Below are 27,182 nucleotides of genomic sequence, written 5' to 3'. Positions count from 1 at the left end.
TTCTTTGTGTGAGTTAATATTCGAAAAACAACTATAAATTGTTAGCGACAGTTAACCATAATGGAAATAACTCACAAAACATAAACTTCGGTGAATAAAAAGGTTACATTTTAATTTCTCTTTAATTTAATAGCACAACATATTGTAATTATTCTACGTAGATTCCATCGTGTTTTTATACAAATAAAGAAAAAAGAAAATATTCTTCAAGGCCTGATAATAAATATAGTTATGTGTGTATGACATGATCTATGTTGTATAGGGATTAATGCATATTATATTCTCCTGCACATTCAAAAGGCCGGTAGCTAAGAAAATAGCTCTTCTTCTGAAAACACTAACTACCGGATGTTGCACCAACTTTTTCAGTCGTGTTATTACACACATATACACATAGAAAAAAAAACTATCAGAAGGCAAAGGACTTTAGTTGTCCCTCAACAGATTCTCCGCACCCTACCGGCAGTAAATGGAAATGAAAGACAACAGTATTCTCACAGATCGTAACATGACGTAACGACCCCTGGTGGAAGGGGAAGCCGCTCTAGAGGACATGGGATCTCGCGTGAGCCTTGCTGAAACTTCAGTCTGATGATCAGCTGGCCTTACACATATAGCAAAACCGAGCGCTCGTCTTTGACACGTTCAGCATTGGTTTAATCTACAATAAGTATTTACTATACTTTATCCAAGACTATAATTGATAACGCAACAATAGTTTTTTTCTTCCTCCCTTCTAGCTTGACTGGTATCACTTCGAGCTCACTACTTATAATCTAACGTGTATAAAGTTCGTTTCATTATGTGTCTAAGCCTTTTATGAGTCCATATTTTTCCTACCATAATCTAGCTTTATTGGATAATTCTATAGTATAACACAAACGTCGCGAATTTTGCACATGAAATAACCGAATTGGAATATCTTTATTCCTTATGTGTAGTTCAATAGAGAAGTAATAACAAATTAAATTTTCCAAGTCTCTCCGATGTCGTTCTGCCTTGTAAGAAATATTCAACTCTGATGCTTACGGAGGAGTAAGACTTTAGAATAAGTCGTCATGGAAGAGCTTTTGTGTTTCGAAAAGAAAGTTGAAAGGAAAACTTGCACCGCCTCTCCAGAACCTAAACTAACAAGTGATAGAGTACTCCAGAACTTATTACAACTAGAAGAAAAATACTGTACAACTTCGTCATATTTTACCTGTTTTCAATCGGACATTAAATCTTACATGAGGGGAAAAGTGACTGACTGGATGTGGGAGGTAAGACTTTAAAGTTTAAATATTTAGAGCAGTTTTATTATGATGCTAAAACAACTATGTGCGGGTATTTATATCAGATTTTCAGATCTTACTTTTATGGTGTTTATATTTTATGTTTTAGTAAGATACAGCTTATAATATTAGTTTGTTTTTCGTTGGGTTTTTTGCTAGGTTTACAGCCTTGTTATGCATTTGTTATGTGTTTCTTGATATAAAATATAATTAAAGTGGTATAAAATAATGTGTCCAAATATATTAATTGCATAACTTTTGGAAAAACAACTATTTTTACAGAAAAAAGAGAAGTCTATACATCACTGAAAAAAATTTGAACCTCAGTAGTAGCGAATACTGAATTGTCTGCCCTCTTTTCTCCATTTCATACCTGCACAATAGTTTTGTGATGTGTCATAATATAATTTGAACGCACACTTTTCGATAATGCATTAATGCATAATTGTACTTCATCATTTAAACTTAGGTTTGTGAGGTAGAACATTGTCAACAAGATGTGTTTCCCGTAGCTGTGAATTGCATGGACAGATTCCTGTCTGTTGTGAAACTTAAAAGAACTCAACTGCAGTTGTTAGGAACCGTTTGTCTTTTCTTAGCGTCTAAACTTCGCCAAGTAATACCTCTTAGTGCCAGAAAGCTGTGTCATTATACAGATAATTCCGTTACTGAAGAGGAATTGGTAGTAAGTATTTAGTGATTTATTTTTCTTTGTTGGTATACTTATCTTAATCCACATAATAATACGCAACCTACATCTTTTTAAGTGTATATAAATAGATGACTTTCAGCAGTTTATTTCAAATTGCTTGGTCCAAGCTAACTTTCATAACACAAGCTGTTTTTGCGTTTTTCATTTCTAGAATGTTTTTCAAAGGTAAATCATGAACAACGACAATAAAGAAGTTCTAAAGGTCGTTGCAAAAAATTCGACTTGAAGTCAACAGAAAAATTTCTAATTCAGTGGATTTTAATTTAGACTATGTATTTACTTAAAACATATAATGTATTTATTGAATATAAATGTAATCAGTGTTTTTAAACCATAACATGCCATTTTTCAATAACAATGATTTAAGTATTTTGCAACGTAATGTATTTTAACACACTGAAATATAAAACTCGTACTTACGAATGTTTCCTGTAGCGAATATAATAAAGTAGTGTTAATATAGGCTAAAACACCAAGTAATACAAGCTGAAAGCGTACTGTTTTGACACTTTACTGAATCTTGATTGACGCAAACTGAAATATAGGTTCAATGTGGCTAGTAAAAGACAACTAAAAACACTATACATATAACTGTATTTTCCTCTCACGTAGATTCAGAATTTTCACATTGTTTTCGTGTATGTTGTCATATCGTAAGGTAAAAGTTAGTTGACTATGACCGTGAAATGTTTCAACGGCGTTCTTTAACTTTGTACATAAATTATAGATTTTTGAAAATACGAATTAAAAAAAAATCGCTTTAAATCGTCACTGGTTTCACACAAACATCCTGTTGAATGAAACATTAAAAATTTATCTCTAGTATTTTAAATAATGTTGATGTTTTACAACAAAAATAATTAATTTAAATACGAGTAAGTGATACTAACGAAACGTTCTAAGATTAGGTCCGAAGGAAGTTAATAACTCCTTTATGTTGTAAAACACATTGTTAAAATTCTTTGTACTACTTCAACATTCGTAGTTTTTATAAATGTATTCAAAATAGTGACTTATTGTCCACGTGAAAACGACAAATATGTGTAAAAGTGTTAAAACTTCAAAATATATATTTGTGACAAATGGTGTCCACATCTCTGTAACGTTTGCTTCACATACATACATTTGTTTTGTTTAAACTATACATCATATTATATAAAATCTAAAAGAATTGGCAAGTAAGGTAGGGCAAATAAACACTGCACTTAATTAGAAAATTAAGAACAATAATAGCGGGATGTGTTTAATTGACAGTCAATTAATTTATTTAGAAAAGCGATTTTTGTAGTGATCCTGTTACTTCAATTTAAACCCCAGTGGTACAATGGTTTGTCTGCGGACTTATACCACCAGAAACCGGGTTTCAAAAGCCGTGGTGAGGAAAGCACAGACAGCTCTTTGCCTAGGTTTGTGCTCATTATCAAGCAACAAAAATTTCATTTTAAAACTGAATCAGTATGAAGAGCAATCTACATCAGGGATGTGCATCCTTATAGTTCAAAACAAATCCACAACAAGCAATATATATATACATACGTACATACAGTCTGAATAATATTGCAAATTTATAAAAAATAAACAAGGAGTACTTCTAGTATCGAACCACGTTTTCTGTGATACACACTATATTCATAAAATACATCTTCTAGATATCCACGTTTCGGCGTTATGTGGAAAATATGTTATCCTTTGTCTAAAGATAAAAACAGGTTTTCAGTGAATGTGTGGCTTATGCATTTCGTTCAAGAGCCTATAACAGTGAGTACATAAAAGTGCCGAGAAAGCTTATAGCAGCTGTTTGGTGCGAGTGTTGATAACTCATTTCCTGTGTTAGATATATGTTGTGGTACAATTCCCACCAAACAGTTATGAGGCTGCACGTGATGGAAAAGTAGACTCTGCCAATTGTATAAAGAAATCGTGTGTGAAAACATTTGTAGCTGTTCTTATTACTATTACCTTAATCACCAGACGTACAGAGTCGACAATTCTTACAAGACAGTGCATCGGTTATACATGAGTTAGCTATACAAGTCTGAGTATAACTAGTTGGTAGCGATAGACGACTTGATGAACGTTCATACTTATAAAATTACTGGGCCTCGCAAGTTGCTTCTATCATCGATTTCACATACAATATGAAAATATGTAAATATATATATTTATATTATTTAATTACAGTTTTCCACCGGTAGCTCAGTGGTAAGTTTGTGGAATTCAAAACACAAAATTTCAGGGGTGGATATCTGCAGTGGATTTTGTGAAAATAGTCCACTATGAGCGTTTTTCTCTTAAAACAAACTATTTATAATAACAAAATAGTTTATAAAACTACGTAAGGTTATATCACATTTTAAGCGAATTTTCAGGCTGTCTTACATTTCTGCCCTGAAACTACCTTACTTCAATGATAAAGGTTTACGACGTATGAACCTAATCTCCTAATGAATCAACTCTGGACTTGATAGACTTATAAAACTGAAATTCGGGTACATAGCCTGTAGATAGCCTACTGTAAAGTTTTGTACTTAAACAACTTTATTCTGCGTCTCCCGGTCGCGCCAAACATGCTCGCCCTTTCAGCCGTGGAGGCATTATAATGTGACGGTCAATCCCACTATTCGTTGGTTAAAGAGTAGCTCAAGAGTTGACGGTGGGTGGTGATGACTAGGTGCCTTCCCTCTAGTCTTACACTGCTAAATTAGGGACGGCTAGCACAGATAGCCCTCGAGTAGCTTTGTGCGAAATTCCAAAACAAACAAACAATTATTCTGCGTCATTGAATCTTTACATATTGGTATCTACATCAGTGATGCATTTTACATAGAAACATCTAGCTTGTTAATATACTAACGATCAATATAAGCTCAAAATACTTGACTTAACAACACTATAACAGTATTGAGAAACGCGTGATCTGGTTATAATATACAATGGTTTATGCGTGGTCTTGTGGTCAACGTATTGGATAAGATATCCCAAAAGTATCAGGTTTGAGGTGCTATGCAACTAAACATGTTTCATACTTCCAGGTATTATTGCATTATAAAAGTGACATTCAATCCCTCTATTCCATTAAGAGTAATCGCTTTTGACGGCGGACGCTGCCAAGTGATAACCTTCTCTCTGACGTAGCCGTTTAGCTCATTGTGTACGTAATGTATCGTTAAGAGGATGAAACAGACAATGGATATAATATATCATATACACACCCTTCTGTACTTGTCTGTCAGCTCAGATATATATTGTTGTAATGAACGTGTAACTGATGATCCCGAAAATTTCCTTCTCTAGTAGTAACACACTATTTTTAACTTTTATTTAACGTGTATGTATGTATGTATATATTGTGTAGTGTCTTATTTGTTTTATGATATTCGCAGCATATTATTTCCATCTTGAATTTGACATCAGCCGAACAAACACTTTTTTGTTATTATTTTTACATCAGAGACGTTCGTTTTTATCTAGTGATATGACTGATGTTGAAAGACCCTTGACTTCACGATTTTTTTATGAACTACAAATATTTTTGATTTGTGGGATATATGACAAACACTTTCTGTCAAACAAGGAACTCAGTGACTAGTGGTGGATGATTTTGGTGATCATAACAACATATGAAAAATATTTCAGTTATTGTGACCTTTTACTTCTGTTTCATAAGCTTTGACTTCAACAAGTTGTCAATGCCTATCAAAAGCACTATACTTCTTTTCCATGCAAAGCAGTAAATTAGATTCTTGCCTTTGGGTCAGTGAAAATCCATATCCGTATTTTTTATATGAACCTAATTTACGACTTATGACTTAAACTTTCAAAAATAAGTAAAAATGAAACGTTTTTCATTACAAATAAAGAACAATCTATGAATTTTACTTCCTTTAATATAAACAAACAGCTATCCAATAGCATTTTTAATCAATTCAACAGGTAAAAAAATTAAAAACAAATTAAAAATACAATAAACTTTAGTAAATGCATTGTATTCCATAACTGTATCTCGTTCACTGTTTTAGTAAAATGAAGTAATCGCATTAGTAGTTTTAATTACCGTTTTTTCCTTAGGGCATAGCGTGTTATACCTGAACTGTGAATCGCATACCTTTGTAGTAGGAAAAACAAAAACGTTGTCCTCACTTTGGGGCTGTGCATGCAGTATAAGGATGATGGTCAATTGGTAATATTCGGTCAGATAAGAGTTATAAATGGGTGCTATAGTTTACCAGTTGAAAAACTAGTGGCTGTTAGCGCAGTTAGATTTTGACTAGTTTTGCGCGAATATTGAAAAACAAAGTTACAAACGATGTTGTTTGTAGGAAAAGGGGTATTCTTCCACCAGTGTTTTAGTAAATGTGATACATCACTAGGCTTTAAGATAAATTATTTTACAAAGACTTGTCGCAACATGTTGTTTGGGTTTAGGTAAAGTTAATCCACCATGTAAGAACTATGTTCCAAGTCTTATGCTGTCATTGCAACAAATTCTTACATCGTCGATCTCGTTCGGTCTGATGGCCATGTTTTTATAATATTGTCCAACGTCTTTTTTGTGTGTGTAACAAACTTCTGCGAAAGGCAGCGAGGTTACTTTCAAATTATAAACTTTGATGAGCTTTTCACAGACTCTTTGTGGGTATCGGATATTGACATTGCCTTAAACGGACGAAAGTCATAAAAGTTCATTACAATTCTATCAAGATACAATTGGGTGCTTGTGAACGTTTAGTTTTCAAATCACTCTTGATTGAGCTTGTTAATGGTATAATGAAAAAGTATCCAACTTTGTCGATTCGTTATTTTTCCTTCTTTTGAGTTTGAAATTTTTTTAGCAATTATTATCCTCACTTTATTAGTGAAAGCGTTTGTTTATGATTGACTTTGGAGCCCGTTGGTGTTCCAGAAAGTTACTAGAGCGAGTTTTGGCACTTTCATGAAAAAAGTACTGAAAAAATTTATTAAAATATTGTTTCCTTTGATTCTACGTCTGTTTGTTAAAATTCTCGCTATATGAATTTTCTTCTTTGGAAAAGGATGTGATATATCTAATCAACTACAAGTATTCACGTATTAACATTAAACTGTCCACTGGTCAGGAATTCGCCAGTAATCCAATACAGATATTAAACAGAACGAAACTACTTATTCAAATGATTCATCTAAGTACAATCAACAAAAACTGTCCAAAAATCTTCAGTAAAGATGAAACTGGTCAATCCAACTATATAGAATAAACCATGGTGGTTAATACATTGAAACTGGCAGCTTAATAGTACTTCTGAACTCTTACATTAAGGTTTCAACTATTTGGTTACGGATGGTCATGTTGAGAGAAAAGTACAACCTGAGCTCACCTGTTATCTCAGTTGGAAAAAGACACAGCGCGTGCAAGTGAAACACTGTTAACTTCTCAGACTATTACTATAACATAAAAAGAAAATTATATAGATAGGTCTCAGTAACTTCTCCTATTTCAAGTGTTGCTTTTATTATTTATTTTTTAATATAAACTACTGAAGATTATAGTTTTTTTCTTTTAAAAAAAAAGAGACAAACCTTAAATATTTTGTAATATTTGCTCACGATGAAGTATCAGTACATTCTGCTTAAAAATAGTTCTGTAACACAGGTGAAATATTAAAATTGTTCAACTTAATATTCCCATATACAAACAATTTATCCTGTGATAAATTAACGAGTAAATATGTTTTCAAAAGAACTGAACTATCCCTAAAATATTTTTATATGTGTTCAACATAAACTAAATTAACGGCCGTGCTTTAACAAGCAATGAAAGGATGACTTTTGTTATGGCAGGTTATATACATACAGATATATGTATGTACACCCACATTAACTCACGTGTAAAATGCCCTTTGAAAGAAGAAAGATCGCTTTTGATTAGCTGGAGGTTGTGATTTTATACATTAACTCTTCAAGACGACTAGCTCAAACAACTTAGACCTTAAAAGGTCAGCTTAAGAAAACAAAAACCTAAGCTGTTTGTTATTTGTTGTGGTGGCAGACGTCCAAGGTCATTGTAACAGTACGTAATAAAATCCTTGAGTACATCTGGTTCACTGTGTGATTTGTCACTCTTTACGAATGGTACAGTCTAAAAGGAATAGGCAAGCAAAAGCAGCGATGACATCATTGAATCCCAAAACCAATAGCGAAACGGTTGGTGATTGTTGAAAATATAGAATGCATTATTTTCTTCCGTTTCTGTGCATTCATTTTCAACATTTTTTACATTAAATATACTATTTAATTTAAATACGCAATACATTTTATTCATTTATACAATTACATTCTAGAGTATTAAACTATTCAATAAATTGTTTGTTTGTTTTTCTGAATTTCTCGCATAGCTACTCGAAAGCTATCTACTCTAGCCATACCTAATTTAACAGTGTAAGACTAGAGGGAAAATTTAACAGGTAACTAGTCATCACCATTTACCATCAACTCTTGACCTATTCTTTTTCCAACGAATAGTGGGATTGACCGAAACATTATGACGCCCCCATGGCTGAAAGGGCGAGTATGTTTGATGTGACAGGGATTCCAATTTCGCGACCCTCGAATTACTAGTTGAGTCCCTTAACCATACTGGGCAATTCAATAATAATTTGGAAATTCTAAAAATTCTTAAAAAACCTGAAGAAGGCTCCAGCATAAAAGCCGAAAGGTCTTTTCTGTTTTATTCAACAAGCAGTTGTAGCCCCCCAGTGGAACAGCGGTATGTTTACGGACATACATCGCGAGAAACCGAGTTTCGATGCTCGTGGTGGGCAGATCACAGATTGTGTAACTTTGTGCTTAATTTCAAACAAACCAAGCAGTTGTAGTCCATTAAAGTTATTAAAGATACCATGTATACTTTGCCTAAAGTTCCAGTGGAACACCAGTTTCCTTTTATTTTGTTTTTTGCGCAAAATCGCTTAATAGATTACCTTTGCAGTGTCTGATTCGAGGATAGAAGCCATATTCTGATGTCATAAATCCTGAAACTTACTTATGAGCCACTAGAAGACTTCTGAGAAACAAAAATGAACTGCTATTTTTTTCTTCTGACTACTTCACTTTGTCTGGAAAAATTCGTACTTTACCATTTAAAATATTTTATTTTTTGTGTCCAAACTACTGCAAAGTTCCCCGCTGGTACAGTAGTAAGTCTAAGAAATTACAACACTAAAATCAGAGATTCGCTTCCCCTCGGTGGACTCAGCAGATAGCTCGATGTGGCTTTGCTATAAGAAAACACACACTATTGAAAAACAATCTAATAAAATGTATTTTCAAAGTTGACACTGTTCAGTGCTAATGTGAACATTTTTGTGCATTATATTTGAGTATGTGCTTTAAAGCAGTTTTGGATGTGAGTTTTACATATATTAATTTCGTTTTTATAGTTTTCCCTAAGAGAACAGCATACTTTCTCATTTTCATATATTGTCTTCATATTTTAAGCCACTTAACTATATTGACGGACACGAATATTTTATCTTCATTCGGTACTTTTATTGGCATACTTCATGGAAAATGTCCAAGCCAATAGGTATTCAGCATAATATACAGATAAATAAGAATTATCAACATCTTAAAAACAATATATTATTTTCACTTTCATAATTCTTTTACATTCGTTTGAAGTTCTGTGAAAACAAACTAAGTTAAGTTTCTCTACAAAATCTCGGACCCTTTTTAGGGAAATTGTCCAGGTGAAATATGAATAGGAAAGTCATGCGTTTTTGTTTTTGTTGTTGTTGTTGTTCTCTTTTCCTATCTACATTTCATTCAGTTATCTGGGTGTGTAACCCCGCTAACGTTATCGCTGATAAATCTCCATCTGTTTTTAAATGTTAAGTTTCACTGTTATACCACCGTTAGATGCACTTTGTGTTATGTGCTGGAGACCTTGCTAATAGACACTTCTTCCCCCCTTCAGCAGCATAAAACATTTTTCAATAGATTCATACCGGAAGCATGTCCTGTATTCTCAATGGTCACATTATAAAGTGAGCGAGACTTGACGGTGCCTTCCTGGTGGAACAGTATGTGACCATACTTAAAAGTACTTTGTCTTCTTTTGAAAACACTTTAAAGGTACTGAAGGAAATCGGAATAGAAGGAATTAATGCCACTCAAAATACGGAAAGGGATGGAAAAGAGTGGCTCGAAGAAAAAGGTGTGTATGTGCTCACACTGCATCAGCCAGGTGGTGTGAGATTTTTTTTTATCACGAACCTCACTTGGTTGGCCGTTGTTGTACTGTTGGGTAGAATCTGGAGAAATGGTCTAAGGGTTTGATCTACCTTACCTCTGCAGACCTTCTGTCGCGTGTATACACAAAAGGACGAAATAATGGGCATCATCCCAGCACGAGTGCGCCACGTGTCCTTTTGAAACAGTAGTCCACTTTTAGAAATCACATATGTGTATACATATGACTTCCTAAATATTAATATACACGCTGATGATCTGAGCAACGGAGCAGTAGGTTTCTGCGCATTAAGACCTGTACTGAGTGGTGTGTTTAACGGATGTGAAGAACGATTAAGCATTATTCCATATCTATGTGAAAAAAATTTGCTTTTATCAACAATGAGTTTTCTAGGAAATACTTTTGATCCAGCTTAGGGCTGTATATTAAATCTTTTCTTATGTGTTGAGCTCTAGTGTCTTTCAACTGTGTTATTATAATAGAATGCTTAAACAAGATATCGTTAAAAATGAAAAACACACTGTAGAAGCTTTACTCAAATATGTTTTGAGTCCCGAGCCCGCCTACAACTCTTGGGGCACCTTAGATGCTGTTGCATTATCGGTGATTCTCAGGCAGAATCACTGGGTGACGCCCATCTTCTCTCCAGGTAGAAGTTCCTAATTTAGCAGTAAAAAACTTGTCAACACCGCTCACCACCAATTCTTGGGGCTACACTTTTACCAAGTAAGAATTGAATTGGTCATCACATTGTAACGTCTCCATGACTGAAAGTACGAGCATACCCTGTGAAGGGGATTCGAGTACAACCCACAGACTGCGTCCTAATAAATAGGCGATGCCAAGACACCAAAAGGATTTATTACAAAAGTATGATTACGTGATCTAAGTAATATACAATAAGGCAAGAGTACCAGCTCAATATTACTTCCCATACATGGAAAATTATACTGAAATTAGTAATGTAACTGTTCAGCACGAGTTCACTTGTAGAGTTCAAGACATTCGGTTACTATCTCCATGTGGACACACATAGCCCATTGTGTAGCTATGTGGTAAACAATGACAATATTATTTCTTTTTAGAATTTGTTTCTTCTTTATCACAAACATAAAATCGCTCTTATTTAAACAGCTTTTGAAACAACTATAAAGAAAGTTTAAAAAATTATTTGATACAGCAAGCATTAATTATAGAGTGGTTTGAGCACCACTGGACTTGTATAGGTTGTCATAAAATGCGGAATTTTGTGTATCATTGATATCTCATGAAAATTATTTTAAAGCCTCCACCCAGTGGGTCAGCGATAAGTTTATAGACTTACAACTCTAAAAACCCAGGATTTGATTCAGATTCCTCGCGGTAGAAAAATCGCAGATAGCATATTATTTAGTTTTTGCTGAACACCGAAAAAACCAGCTCTTCGTTTAAAATTCCGACAGAAATTGATTAATGGAGATCACACGTCTTTTCATGGAACCAAATGCTGGGAGAAAACAGAAAAATACATACATTCAACTTATGCTGTCTTTAAAAATTTGGACAGATTGATTCTATTGTAAAAACACAGTTTTTAAAGAACAGTTGTAATGTTATAGTTTTCTCTATAGTATTATAGGCCTGGCATGGCCAAGCGCGTAAGGCGTGCGACTCGTAATCCGAGGGTCTCGCGCCCGCGTCGCGCCAAACATGCTCGCCCTCCCAGCCGTGGGGGCGTTACAAAGTTTTATCATTTTGTAAACGTATAAAGTGCATGAATTAATCTTATTGTTGAAGTGTTGGACGAGGTGAAACGTTATGATAGCCTGTTTTTGTTGCTTTCTAGTGTACAGCAGAAGTCTTGCAATATAAAATTACGTCTACAAAAAGTAATATAATGTTCTAGTTTATTAGATACGTGTTTATTCATATCAGACATATGAGAGAGAGAGAGAAAGAAAGAAAACATGAACACAACATCGGATTGATCAACTCTATACAAGTGAAATTGACCGTGATAATCACTTTCACTCGAATTTGTTTGGACTCTTCTACTCGTATATCTTTGAAGACCCATATCATAGAAAACATACAGACTGATCCCGTTTCAACCGAAGCGACATTAGATGTTTTCGGCGCCTTTAAGAGTGTACTTTTTGTTCAGACTCTTTATAATATGTATTTTTATCATTCTATTGTTTCAGATACCTTTGTAGTGTTAATGCCGCAAAATCTTCAGTAATAGATAAAATTATATGAGATCGAAGCAGTGAAGTCTGACGTATTAGGCTATTTCTATCGCAAATTTTTGTGAAACGTTATTACGTCATTCACTAGGTACAGAACATGTTCATCTATTGATAAACAACCAGTATTAATTACTCATGAAATTCAAAGGCTTACTCACAAACTAAATAAAACTTTGACTGAAATAACATTTTCTGAAGGCATTCTTTTTATTTTTTTAGATTTAACCATGTGTTTTGTGTAAGCGATTCGCCCAATTAATTCGTATTCGAGCTAAATTAATTAGCGACGAAAGTTTTACATCTTCATTTTTTAGGTGTTTTTATTCTTTTTCAAAGTATTTTGGCAAATATCTACGTGTAATTTTTATGCATATTTATTTATGTATACGTGTTTCAACATTTTATGTATACAATAATTTCTTACAAACACTTAGTTTAATTACGATTTAACTGAATGCTGCTAAACCCTTATCAATGTGTGAGGTCAATAGCTTAGATTTATTTATCTACAATAATTTTTCATGCGGTTGCTCATATACGCATGTTTCAAAGTAACTTGATATACAACTCATTTAACATTAGTGATAGAAAAAATTTAAATTGTAATAAAAATGACACCAAAATTTAAAATGAAATATAAAATAATTACTTTTAAGTTATAGAAATGCTTCAGAATGTTTCAGATTCATCCAATATTCAAAAATTTCTGGAGATCTCAAAGTAAATGTAATTCTTTCCCTTCATTTACATCTATAGCGAATACTGTAGCACAAGCCCTCCCAGAATATCTCACATCCTGACAGAGGCCCCAACTAGTGAAACTATAGATACTGAACACCTTCACAGTATGGTGTACCTTGTATATTCGATCCGACTCCCTGGGAGTCTGAGGCCCTACAGTTTGGGAACCCTGCACTAAGGCAGAAAAATCAAACACATTGTTTATACTTCGCATCCCGGTTGCACCAAACATGCTCGTCCTTTTAGCCGTGGATGCGTTATAATGTGACGGTCAATCCCACTATTCGTTAGTAAAAGAGTAGCCCAAGAGTTGGCGGTGGGTGGTGATGACTAGTTGCCTTCCCTCTAGTCTTACACTGCTAAATTAGGGACGGCTAGCGCAGATAGCCCTCGAGTAGCTTTGCGCAAAATTAAAAAACAAAACAAAAAACAAACAAACATTGTTTATACTAGTAGAAACCCCTCGGTTTAGCTTTACAATTCAAAGTGAGTCAATTATTTGTTTACTGTGTTGTTGTTTTTAAAGAATGTGTTACTTATTTCTACAGAACTCTGAACTGTTACTGTTGATTCCGTCATTAGTTAACATTGTTGTTTATTGAAGCACTACTTGCTATTTTTTTATCTAGAGCTGGGAATTGTTAGTGTTGAGTCGACTAAAGTGGGATATATATGCCGTTATTCCCAACGACTTCCTAGAACCACTACTTCACAGACTTCCACTTAATGAAGAAGCAAGAAGAAAGACCAAAGGACACGCAGAAGTTTTAATAAATATGTGTTCTACGGGTAAGTTTCACCTGGTTTAAAACATTAAAATGTTTTCATAATGCAACCGTGGAAATACTGCTGGGTCCATAAGTACCAAATTCGAAATCGTTTCGTCGTTTTTTAAACACATTCTTTCTAAACTGTTTATGATCCAAATATCTCGTGAAACCATGACTTTTTTGAGACATGGTTGCTAATAACACACGAACCACACAAGATAACGTGAACAAAAATGGCATCAATATAGAAATTAACCACAGTAATTATTGCTGGAATCCTTTGAGCATTCTACATAGAAAAGGAGAGATTTCACCAATTTTTGATTAGTTTTTTTTTTTTTTCTAAATTGAGCGTCGTAGCAGGTAAAAACTAAATCTACTGAATACAGTGCAGTGCACAAATCATACCGGTAGTGAACTACATGAAAATAAATTATTACAGCAATTTAAGGTAAAATAATTGAAGCACTTAATTTAACACAGTTATTTTCAATATGCTACTTTATTATTTCACAACTACAAACAACTTTTGATTTATTCTTATTTCTAACTGTCCGAGCTGTTACGTATTATAATTTATCTCAGACGATTTTTTATGCTACGCACATTATGTATAACAATTTCAAATAACCGGAAATTTGAACTTGAATTTAGAAGTTAGTTAAATGTTAGTATGTATCAAATTTCTAATATTTACCAACAAGAATGATACACACAATTTTCTTTTTTAGGACAAATATATTCAATTATAAAAATAATAAAAATACAATTAACGGTTATTAACGGTTATTACAAATATTGGTTTATATACAAGAGTTTTACAAACTATACTGAGTCTTCTATCTGGTCTAGAACTGAATATTTTATCGATGGTCCAGGTCCACGACGAGCAAATTAATTCAGAAATGATATTGTTACACCTCGTTTAAGCTAGCGCTGTCTTTTCTTAGCTGGTCTCTCACCGGTTACAAGCTGACCTTTTTCGGCGAAGATATTTAATGCCCTCATAATAACGTCCGAAGTAATTCACTGAAGTTTAATGGTATGTAATGTTCGAAATCTATAAACGTTCCTGGTTAAATTCTGTAGTTTTCTGATTAATAAGCGTTAACCATAATTATAGCTTCCAATGCTTATAGTATACTGACTGCAGCTAACTAATAATAATAACTGTCTTTCAGTTAGCTACTTTTATTCGAATCATTGGAGATTCTCGAACGTTCAACAATGTTTGAAAACACGTAAATTACATATTATTGATTCTTGCTCTCGAGAATATTCTACAAACAGGTGAGACTTGCTCAATACACATCCAGTAATATATGTCACACACAAAAAACACAATACTGAAACAAACGTACGTAGTAAAATAAATGTAAAACAGTAAATCTGTTACAGAACATAATTCAATTTTAATTGCTTTATACTTCCAATTTCAGTAACACATTTTCTGTTAGAAATGGATGTTTGATTTTTTCAGAATGATTAATGTACATTGCAATGTTGTTTAATAATGTTGGAATTCATTGGTTGTTTAAATATTTCATGCATGTATCCATCCACCTAAATTACTAACCAGATCTTTACTGGCAAAGCTAGCTTTTACGAATACAAATAACCCACTAGTATTCTGAAAACAGTACTTCTATAAAATAACATAAATCTTGAAATTTGTCAGTTTCCGAAGCTTTCTTCTTTTTGTTTTAATGCTAGTCAAAAGTGAATATCCACACTCTACTTGAACTTTCACTTTTACTACCTGAATTATAGAGACTCTTTTCGTTTATATTCGACTCGTAATCTGAGGGTCGCGGGTTTGAATCCCTGTCGCACCAAACATGCTCGCCCTTTCAGCAGTAGGGGCGTTATAAGTGACGGTCAATCCCACTATTCGTTGGTAAAAGAGTAGCCCAAGAGCTACACTGCTAAATTAAGGACGGCTAGCGCAGATAGCCCTCGAGTATCTTTGCGTGAAATTAAAACAAAAGAACTTTTTGATTTTACTTGTTTAAGATAGTTACGGCCTCCTTAAATCTATTTCTGGAACAACAAGGCCAATCTTGAGATTTAATCGCTCTTCATTACTTGAACAACATGTCCAGATATGAGACCGTTTCATGGTCTACGAGTGAGATACAAAAATGCATCGCTATTACCACGAATATACCATATTTTTTCATATCTCGTTAAGTGAAGCTTGGTAAAATTAATGACGAAGAGGTATAATTGGGCTTAATACCTTCTATTGCTTGAGTAACCACAAGTGAGAAAAAGCGGAAGTTGTACAAGTAAACACTTCAGTCAATAAGGTAATGTCGTGGGGAAAAAGATTTTTAAGTTTCGTTTAGGTTATAACTGTAACTAGTCATGCGTTATAAACTTTAAAATCTCAGCGGTTTCCTTCCTTCTCTCGTAATCACCCAAGAAAGTAAGACAGCATAATAATTACTTATTCATAACATTACGTTCTTTTTTATAATACTAGGCAGTTATTTGTTCGCTATGTACACAAAACTACACTTTTAAGATGTTTGCGGATTAAATTGTTATTCGTGATTATGGTTTAAACTCCTTATTACCAAAACCAGAAATTCAATAAAAGTGAATGTTTTATACATTTTTAAAATCGATCGTAATAAATAATCTGTTTATTGGAAATGAAAAAGAAATTGTGTTTAAACGGTCTTTTAAATATTTTTGAGAATATAATGTTCTTTAGCCCAGTTTAGAAGAGAAAAAAGAATGATATCAACCTTTATCCTGTTTTTAAATTAAAACAATTCTTGTAGTTAACACGAAAAATATAAAATTCAATTCACAAAAGTCGAGTCCTGGCCAGTACAGCGGTAAGGCTACAGAGTTACAACACTAAAATCACCGATTCGATTCCCCTCGGGAGGCTCAGCAGATAGCCCGATAGCTATAAAAATCACACAGAAACACACAAGAGTCGAACAGAATATTTAAGTATATTTTGAAAAATACATACAACTATTTTGTTTATATATGATGATACTAATTTGAGAATTTGACATATATTGACATCGTTTAAATTACACATTTTGCGTGATACGATAATTATATAATTTCTTACCACTCACCAAAGCAAACATTCATACCTTTCTCCACAAAATGTAAAAATCAATAAAATAAATAATAATTGTTCAAACTATTGAATTTCCAACAAGCAGTATGACATTTTTGAACGCCTTCTGACCCAATATTCTTATATATTAGTCACTCCTACTAACTGAAATTCAGTCAGATTTAGTAGTAAAAGGACTATAGTATAGTTGACATCAAAATGACCAAGTTAAGTAGGTGTGAGAAAAAGCCTACCTGTGTGAGGATCAAAATCGCAACATTCTTCCTTCTGCCTACAAGACAAGGGTGTAACTTGACGCACTTGACTGTGATTTTGCAGGTGTGGAAACCAAAGATGTTCAGATGTGGGAGTTTTTGACACCGGAAATCAATAAACCCTGTCCTCCCTCATTACTTGAAAACATGGCTTGGGCGTTTTTTTGTGTGTCTATGTTTGTTTTTTCATTATTTTTTACTCTTCAGTATTTCTTGATTAAGTTGCTTACATCAAGGTTACCTGAGTAAGTCTGGGTGAAACAGCGCTCGATGTTATCACAATTTAAGCTAACCTGTTATTGTTCACCTTTATCACTAAGGTTTGCGTTGTCAATTAATCACGCACAAGAAAGACGTATATGCTATTGAAATAAGTTAAATTAGCTTGGCTTGTGTATACTGCATCATAAATGCTCATTCAGTACTTTGAGAGGTCTTGTAGTAGGCTTGGTCACTCCTCCAAATGGCTTCAACCGATCTTTATCTATAAAGCTTAAGCTGCTATAAGCAGATACGTTTTATCAATTTTTTGTATTCTCAAAATGTCATGATATATAATCAAATAAATCTTAGGTTGAAAAAGTGTGACCATAAAAGGATTCAGCATACGACTTAAAGGAAAGATATCAAAATTGGCGACCAAACTGACATCTACACTCATAGCATTGAGTGTACACACACATTGGTCGCTAATTTACTTTTACAGTAAATATTCATTCATTAGTTACCCAGGCCGCATTTTTCTTTTGTTCAACTGTGACCTAAACGAATAAACAAACGTTAATTGCTTACGAAATCAAAGAACATAGCATCGCATTTGTTATAAGAATTTTAGGGAGTGATCCGTATGTAATATTTATTTGTTTTTGTTTGCTTTTATTTCGCGCAAAGCTACAGAGGACAATCTGCGCTAGCCGTGCCTAATTTAGCAGTGGAAGACTATGGATTATATCACATGTTTTCCTTCCTTCAGTTTTAAAACACTAAATATTTTCTAATAAAAAACACGATAATTTACAGCTAATATAACGCTAAATAAATTCTGCATCAACTAAGATTAATCCAGTCGCGAAATTTTGCTGGTATTCATCAGAATTCTGTACTGTTTCTGAAAGAAACGAGAAAACTGTGGTCTTAACGTTAATTGTTTACGAAATCAACAAGTCAGATATATTTTTATTTCAAGTGGGTTCCCGTAATCAGAAAGTCAGTTTTTTGTTCAAGTGTGGATATAGTGGGTAAAACAAAATACACAGCCTAGCTAACCAATGAATGAATAACATACACAGCCTAGCTAACTAATGAATGAATAATATATACAGCCTAGCTAACTAATGAATGAATAACACACACAGTTTAGCTAACTAATGAATGAATAACATACACAGCCTAGCTAACTAATGAATGAATAACACACACAGTCTAGCTAACTAATGATGAATATTTGCTGTAAAATTATGACCAATACTATAAGTGTAGCTACCACTTTGGTCGCTAATTTCAATTTCATTCCATTAAATCGCTCGCTGAAACCGGTTTTGTCCGCTACTTTTTGTACACCTGAAGTGTTTTAGAATAGATTTATATATTCATAATATTTTTATCAATGAAAGAAATAGTGATGTTTTGGCTAAGATAAATACACCCACATATTTAACTACTGATCAATTCATAATGAAAAACGTTTTCCCTTATAGTAGAAATATGAATCTTATACTTAAAATAAATGTGAAAATATATAAAACACAAACAATCAAAGGATCATTGTGCAAGGTGATCAGTGAGTGCTTCGTAGGTATGGTAATTGTAATATGCATTCTGGTATTAACAGTCGAGCGCTATAGTTCACACTCTAAGGTCATCCGACTTAAATGATTTATTCTCAACTTGCATTTGTCAAGTATTATCTTTAACTTGACCATGAGACAGTGACTAGAATGTAATACAAGATAGGAGATACCTGGCATCTACGAAATATAGGTTATTTATGGTGAACAATGGACATTCCCACTATTAGTATGAAATACCACAGCCCTCTGCAGGGCACCAGACTCTTCCAATTACTTTTATTGCTATCACAAGGGAACCCCTGTACCCTAGAACAAATGCTGTTACGACACCCACTGATGATACCTGAATTAAGTTTGGACGGTTAGCTTGTGAGTGGAGATGTGAATGCAGTTTCAAATAAGAAGTTCTAGAGAATTCCAGTAGGCCAAGAACACTAAATTATATGCCAGATTCGTGTTCATCGACCTTATTCTTAGGCCCCCAACATCTTTAAGGTACATTTTAGCTCTCTTGATACCCCACTTCCATGGGGCTACGCTATATAACGAGGGCCACCCCAAGTAAACTAGCCAAAACTACGGGAAGAATTTGTGGATAAATAAACTTATCAATTCACAAACAGTGTTGAATCTTTCTCATATATATCGAGCAAATTTACCCATACAAAAATGCAATATTATTCACAAACCTGATCTAACAAACTGGTTTTTTATACAGCTCTCCTTCCTCTTTGGCTAAGTGGTAAGACTAAGGACTTATAACACTTAATTCGAGGTTCGATCCTTGTGGTAAACGCGGTATAGTGTAAATATACCGCGGGGACTCAGCAAGTAGCCCAATGTAACTTTACTCTGAAACAAACAAGCAAACTGTAGTCCTAACGAATACGTAGACGTTAACTGCTTGCGAAATCAAACATTATCATTCTTGTTATAAGTATTTTAGAAAGCGTAGCTTTACAAAAGTATTAGTTTGGCTGTAGTATTAGATGTTAAACAATGTATATTGTTTAAAGTGATACATCTATAATTTTCTGTAATTAGTAACTTGTCTTATAAACTGTTGTTCACCTCATGCGCTATATTACTTGTTTTCCTTCTTCAGTTTTAAAATATTGAATATTTTCTTATAGAAAACACAGGACTTTATAGCTAATATAACGCTAAATAAACTCTGGATCGACTAAGATTAATACACTCGTAAACGTTTGCTGGTATGCATCGAAATTCTGCACTAGTTCTTTTTCGGAATTACAGGTGGAGTAACACCCGTTTTCTTTCTCTCTTTTAATCTGGTAGCGAGTATTTTTTTTTCTTGGTAGTTCAGTTTGGAAAATGCATGAACAGGTACTGTTAACTTATAAAAAACGTCATACTTCTTACGCTGTGAGACAGTCCTAGCAAAGGTGAGTAACTGTACTTTTTGTGGCGAATTTCATCGCTGAATTAAGTTGCATAACAAGAAAACTTATAAATTAATCGATGACTTACAAACAACGGAACAGGTCTAATGATGACATTGGTTAAGAATTTACACGATTACAGAAAGTAAGGAAACACTAAAGCATAAATACAAATGAAATGTCGCTGATTAGCTGAAAATGTTATAAACTGATAGTGTGTTTATTGTGCTCATAGCAAATTATATTTTTTAGAAAAACAATTGGATGAATTTCCTTTCCTTTACTCCTCGGCTGACTAGGCTGTTGTTAATTAAAACAACTGCTTTAAAATGCAAAGCCAATACTGTTAATAATCTGACGATTACGCAGAACACTAGTTTTAAACTCACTATAATCGAAATTAAATACATGTTATTTTCTACATTGTGCACCGTTGAGGGTTTATACAGTCTGTTACTAAAAATGTAGATACTTATTTGAACATTTCATCATGTACACGGAAAATCTTGTGCGCTTGTTTTGAAATTAAGCACAAAGCTCTACAATGGTTTATTTGTCGCTTTCTAACGTTGTAGGTCAGCAGAAATATCGCTGTGCCACTATGAGCATACATAGGAGCAAAGTTATTACAGTGTTATATTAAAACCTATAGAAAGTTGTAGACCTTTTTATGAATGTTCAGAAAATGTTATCAATCCTAAGAATGACAGAGGGAAGTCTGGGAAATTTTAAACATTTGATGACGTACGATAGAAGTTTTACTTAGTAAAAGTCTTTTTCTATCTGGTCTGCTAAAACATAATATTCCTCCGCCTGCGTTGCTGTAGTTATTGGTAATGATATCGCCTTGTGTAGTCTCAGTCGAAGGTCGTCTCGATGGGTTTTGTGTTAGCTGCTCAACTACTTATAACAACACCCCAGCAACAAGCTGTGGAATTTGCTAGATTCATTGACCCTAGCTGTGTAGGGGAGATGACTAGATTGAGTTCTCTACATTAACTCGAACTGAAATAAAACTGAGTTTTAACATGGCAAGCAGACTAGCTTCCAAGATCGTTGTTCTGATTATAACATTTTTTAACTCAGAGTGAATATATCTTTCGGCAGGTACAGCAACACTTCTAAGAATTTAACATTACTGTGTAAAGATGTAGACGATTTCTAGTAAAACCTTAAAAATATGAGTTCTATAACTGGTGTTTGTAACCTTTTTTAAATACAAATCACGACATTTATTATTTTGTCATTTGAAGTTGTATAACTTCTCAACTTTCTGTGATAAATCTAAATAAAATCATATGGCTTTGTGTGTTTTGAGTATAAAGCTACACAGTGGACTATCTGTTTCAGTGCCAAATGCAACGATCGAACCTCGAATTATAGCATAATAAACTCTCAAGCTTACGGTCTAGAAAATCTACTTCAGCCCCAAGTAGAACATATATCTCATGTAGACTTCAGTCGAAATGATTATCTGAACCAACAGTAACGTCATTGGACGTTTGTACTTTTAATACATGAGGTTTCATGATCGAAGGTTAAGTGTCCAAAGAGTTAGATATGAACAATAAGTACAGTTCAGAATCGATGAATATGACCTTTATTTTGTAATAAACGCTCATTTACGATGTGAGGAAACATCAGCACTAATGTAGTTGTAGAAACTTTCAAGTGGACAAACGAGCAAAACTTTCTTCTGACGTAGTATAACGATCGGTAGTTGATACTGAAAAAGGAAAACAAGAATAAAACGAACTGGAAAAATAACTTTACAAGAATATTTTTATTCTTCGCGCTTCCTGAAAAACGAAATGTAGTGTACTGAGCTTGCCTAGTTTCCTGAACGTTTTAAATATTTCTAGTTACACACGACTGTGTTTTAGTAAAAAAAATAATAAATCAGAAAGTTGAACTGTGAAAGGCAACTAAACACTTTGACCACATTGTGGTCACCTGGCTAGCCGCAGCACAGGTGCTCAGTTAAGAGAAATATAACATGAGAGTTGCTATTATAAATGTACAGAGAACGAGGTAAGTTAATTCATGGGTGAACTTTTGTTTTCATTTTTCAGCCATCTATTTTGCCGTTCTAGAAAGATTACTACTATGTTAACGCCGACCCCAAGAATAGAGTATGCCCTCTTCAGCCTTAATGTAGTATTTTCATCTACACTACAGATTAATTGGCAGATAACATTATGGGGGATTGAGAGATCGGTCCTATTCTTGTTTTGTTTGCTTACTAAGTGTGAATCTTTTACACATATTGTCTTTAAATTTGTAGATTTTCTTGATTCACGAATTGTAGTTAACGCCATATTGATTATGAACATATTTCAATCACTGTAGCAATTAATAATTTGTTCTTCATAAAATATACTCCAGATTCAGCTCTATCTTTCATTTGATTTTAGAATAATTTAACTATAAAATCTTGCTACTTTACCTCGGGGAGTAGTTTAATAAACACGTTTTTGCTTATACTGTAAGATATTTCATTTGGTCCATGTTTACTCCGGTTAGGCAAAATATCCAGATAATTTATTTTCTTCTACCACAGTGCATTTCTACACCTGTTATAGTTCTTATCAAGTCAAAATCTTACTTAAGGCCGTTTTTTATACTTGGATTAACAGACTTTTGGACTTGGAGTTTAATCATGTTTTTCACCAGCGAACGCTCGATTACATGTGTTGGTACTATAGGTCACGTGACGGACAGGTGTTTTTTTTTAAAAAACAGCTAGTGTAATGTTTGGAAAACATGAAAGATCCAAGTTCACACTTGGGACAGCACAGTTAAATAATATGAAATACGTTGTATCTGCTTGCTTAATTCAAAAGTTTTCTGAGATAGGATATGGATGTACCATGATAAATACTACGGTATTTCTCAACTATTTACCTTCTCTAGATATATTACAAAAGCTAATTTAAAGTACAAATACCAGAAGTGTTGTGATGTAAGATAAAGAGAGCTATTTTACACTGGTGTGATAGTAACAATGTGAAACTTATACACATTTGCGTGAAGGAGAAACGTGTATGAGTTGGAATAGACAATGAATATTTCTGTCGTTGTACAACTGGCCAACTAAAGCTCGTAGGTGGCCACTCATTCACGTTCCCAGGCCCTTCAATCTGTGGAATGCAGGTAGAGAGGGTCACGCCTAGCGGTATATCAACATTCTTCAACATGTTCAACGTGATCGCGAGAACGCGATGTAAATTGTATGGGCGCGTGCTCTCCCACGTAGTATTCTCAATGAACCAATGCGTCTCACAGCTGATAGTTTTACAGTTTATGTACGTGCGAAAAAAGATACTCGTGTGTCCTAAATATTTTCAAACATATATTAAAGACAAAAGAAAACTGAAAAATAATTCATGATTCGTTACCACGTACATTTAATTGAAGTGTAACAGTTGATGCAGAATTTATTAAAAGTTATTGATAAAACAAGAGCTGACTATATAGCGCACAACTAAATTTAACTTAGTTATATATAGTCTTGTGTATTAATAATAGATTTCCAAGAGCTGGACCTATAGCGCAATATTTTAAGGGGCGTATCTTAAGGATAGGAATTTCTAAAACAAAATTAAAAGAATTTCAAAATAAATTTGGCAAAACAATTTCCTTTCTTTATATTACTGTTTAATTTGTTGATAGAAATTTTTCACGTTGAGTCATTCGAAAAGGAAAAAACGCATCTAAAACTGTGGGCTTAGAGCACCAGTTAACCTCAATACTCTGCTGTGTATAACTCACTAGAGAACCAGCTAACCTTAATATTCTGCTGTGTATAACGTGCTAGAGCACCAGTTAACCTCAATACTCTGCTGTGTATAACTCACTGAAAACATCCAACGCGATAGATCAATACGTAAAAAAAAAAAACAGTGGCAGAGCGGTATGTCTTTCGAGTTACAACGTTATAAAATCGGGTTTCGATATCAGTGGTTGGTAGAATACAGATAACCCTTTATGTAGCCTTGTGCTACACGTGGGAAATGTAAAATATCTTGAATGCATTTGATTATAAGTTGAGCACCCTTGCTGTAGTTAGCAGTGTTTTCGGCCGTAATTCTATACTTCTAGTCGTGCGTGACGTACGGATAAAATATGTACAAACAGACTTAAATTTTTAGACCTAGTATTTACGTAAAATGCTGCTAAATGGTTAGGTTTCGGTGTGTAAAACTAACAAAAGGAAATTTTATCAAATTTCTACTCAGATCTTTCTTCTAATCGATACAGAACATGAGATTCCAGGAACCTTCTTCCTCTTATTATCTCTTTTTTTTTTCGTTCTTATTTTCTTAGTAACAAAAGTAAACAGAGATCTAGATAAAATGCATTTTAACGCTAGAATTTGTGTTGTACAACCTAGTACTATTTAATGTTGAAATTGGATTTTATAGATGAGAAGTAACAAAACTGCAAGAGCATGGTATTGGTATCTGAGTTTCAATAATATAATTTCGCTGTATTTCCTTAAGTAAACAAAGCATTTTCATTTATTCTTCGTGGGTGTGGTTTGAAAGATATCAATTTTTCTTCACTAAATCATAAAGAATATAAGCAAAGTATTATCACAATACGTCTCCAATTTAAAATAATGTTATTGATGTACAACATTCGTCTATAGCCCTATATTTTAATGATTCTTTTATAATGAACAGAATCAATTTTGAAAACTAGTAGTTTAAACATGAAACTGTTCCTCATATTTATTTACTAAATTACTTCAGTTTACTCTATCTCTCAGATGTCTCCGGATTTACAACGCTAAAATCAGGGGTTCGATTCCCCTCGGTGGGCTGAGCAGATATCCCTTTGTGGCTTTGCTATAAGACAAACACACAAACACACTATCTCTCAGAATCGCATTTTCGCAATCTCTCCGAGAGAATCAAGCAAAAGGCATAGCTTGTACCTTTATCCACGTAATATATAGTTTGATTTTTTGCTTATAGAAAAACGCGAAAACTTATGTTAATACTTTGAAATTGATTATAGTATTGTAATTACTGTAAATGAAACCTGTATATCTGTTATATATACTGTGGAAGTTGTTATTCAAAACGCCTCTACATTTCACTTATGGTCTCAAGAGTGGCAATAGTGGGGAAACGCAATCTTAAAAAATGCTATTTTTCAAAGATATTTACTGTACATGTGATATCCATGTGAAAAGCCTTTCCGGCTATTTCAGTACTGTGTTTGGAAAGGAGAGTATCGTTCCCATTCTCCTTCTAATGTGTGTCGGAGATAGGACTTGAAGAAGTGTGAAAAGATGGGTTTTGTGTTTAGGAAAAGAGAGTTGGGGTACATCTTTACTGATTCAGACCCCCCACAGCGCTTACGTCTTGAGTGCGTCGTTAATGGACATAATGGAGGTAATAATTTGCCCAACTTTGAAGAATTGCTGAAAAGTTTCTTAATCCTTAGAAATTAAGGGAATGAGTATCTGTTCCCTAAAGTTTATTAGAGCTTAATGAAGCCCTTAGTTACCAGTGCGAACTACTACAGGTGAATGAAGCTTCTTGCATCATCCAAAACGATGACAAAATTAGAAACTTTATACTCGTAGGTTATATTTCAACACAGTGGTAACAGAAATAATTCCCGATTTTGAGTTATTTCATCTTAAGTGTTTGTGTGTTCTTTAGTATAGCAAAGCCACATTGGACTATGTACTGAGTCTATCGAGGGGAATAATTGAACCCCTGATTTTAGCATTGTAAATCCGTAGACGTATCGCTGTACCTTCATCTTACGATAGATTTGTTTTGTTTGTTTTGAATTTCGGGCAAAACTACACGAGGACTATCTGCGCTATCTATCCCTAATTTATCAGTGTAAGATTAGAGGGAAGGCAGCTAGTCATCACCAACTACCGCCAACTCTTGAGCTACTATTTTGCCAACGAATAGTGGGATTGACCGTTACATTTTAACGCCTTCAAAGCTGAAAGAGCGATCATGTCTGGTTTGATGTGGTTTCGAACCAGCGACTCTCAGATTACGAGTCCAGTGCCCCTAACAACCTGGCCATGCCGGACCACTTGAAAAAGAAATTAAGAAATAAAAAGCCCTTATTTACGCTCGGATATTTTTACTCAATATTACAGTAAAACGTACATATAGTTATAATTCAAAATGTGATAAATAAACCGAGAATAAAGAATTAAGCTGTAAAAAACGTTTTTGTTTACATTGTATTCAAACGTGCTTTTAAAATACTTAGGATCGATTTTCATGAAAAAATGACGGTTATTAAGTCTACACTAAAAACCTTTATGAAATGATCATGGAAAACTTGTGGCATAAGAAAGAAATTCTCTAAAAGGAAGAATTGCGTAAGGTCATATTATCTATAAGTAAAATTAGAATATTTTATTACTAACATTGACTTTATCTTTTTGTTTGATCTCACAGATAATTGATTTTAGTCTAGGAGTGACAACTTTAACACAGATGTAATAGATATATTCAAGTTCTTCTATTTAATTTTAGTTTAATCTGTTTTTAACCTTATTTAATTGTATTAGTTAGCTCTTTCATAATTTGTTTCAACCGGTTGTCCCTTTATATATTTGTTTTATTAAAGGCCAAAACCTTACAATGGGCTTCGGGATTTTCATGGTTTAAGCCCTCAAAACGTACTGTCTG

At 33.8% G+C, this 27,182-nt stretch overlaps 1 protein-coding gene across 1 annotated transcript in view; it reads left to right on the top strand.

Annotated features, from left to right (window-relative positions):
• Positions 1-525: 525 nt before the first annotated feature.
• Positions 526-27,182, top strand: part of LOC143253264 (G1/S-specific cyclin-D2-like) — a 38,907-nt gene continuing 12,250 nt past the window's right edge. The window contains exons 1-3 of the mRNA XM_076506830.1: positions 526-1,262; positions 1,744-1,959; positions 13,812-13,971. Of these exons, the coding sequence (XP_076362945.1) occupies positions 1,059-1,262; positions 1,744-1,959; positions 13,812-13,971 (580 nt within the window). The 5' untranslated portion in view covers positions 526-1,058. The remainder of the gene's footprint in view (positions 1,263-1,743; positions 1,960-13,811; positions 13,972-27,182) is intronic.

Source organism: Tachypleus tridentatus, chromosome 6 (assembly GCF_004210375.1).
Source record: "Tachypleus tridentatus isolate NWPU-2018 chromosome 6, ASM421037v1, whole genome shotgun sequence".
Taxonomy (NCBI): domain Eukaryota; kingdom Metazoa; phylum Arthropoda; class Merostomata; order Xiphosura; family Limulidae; genus Tachypleus; species Tachypleus tridentatus.
This window is presented reverse-complemented; position numbering and strand designations above follow the sequence as displayed.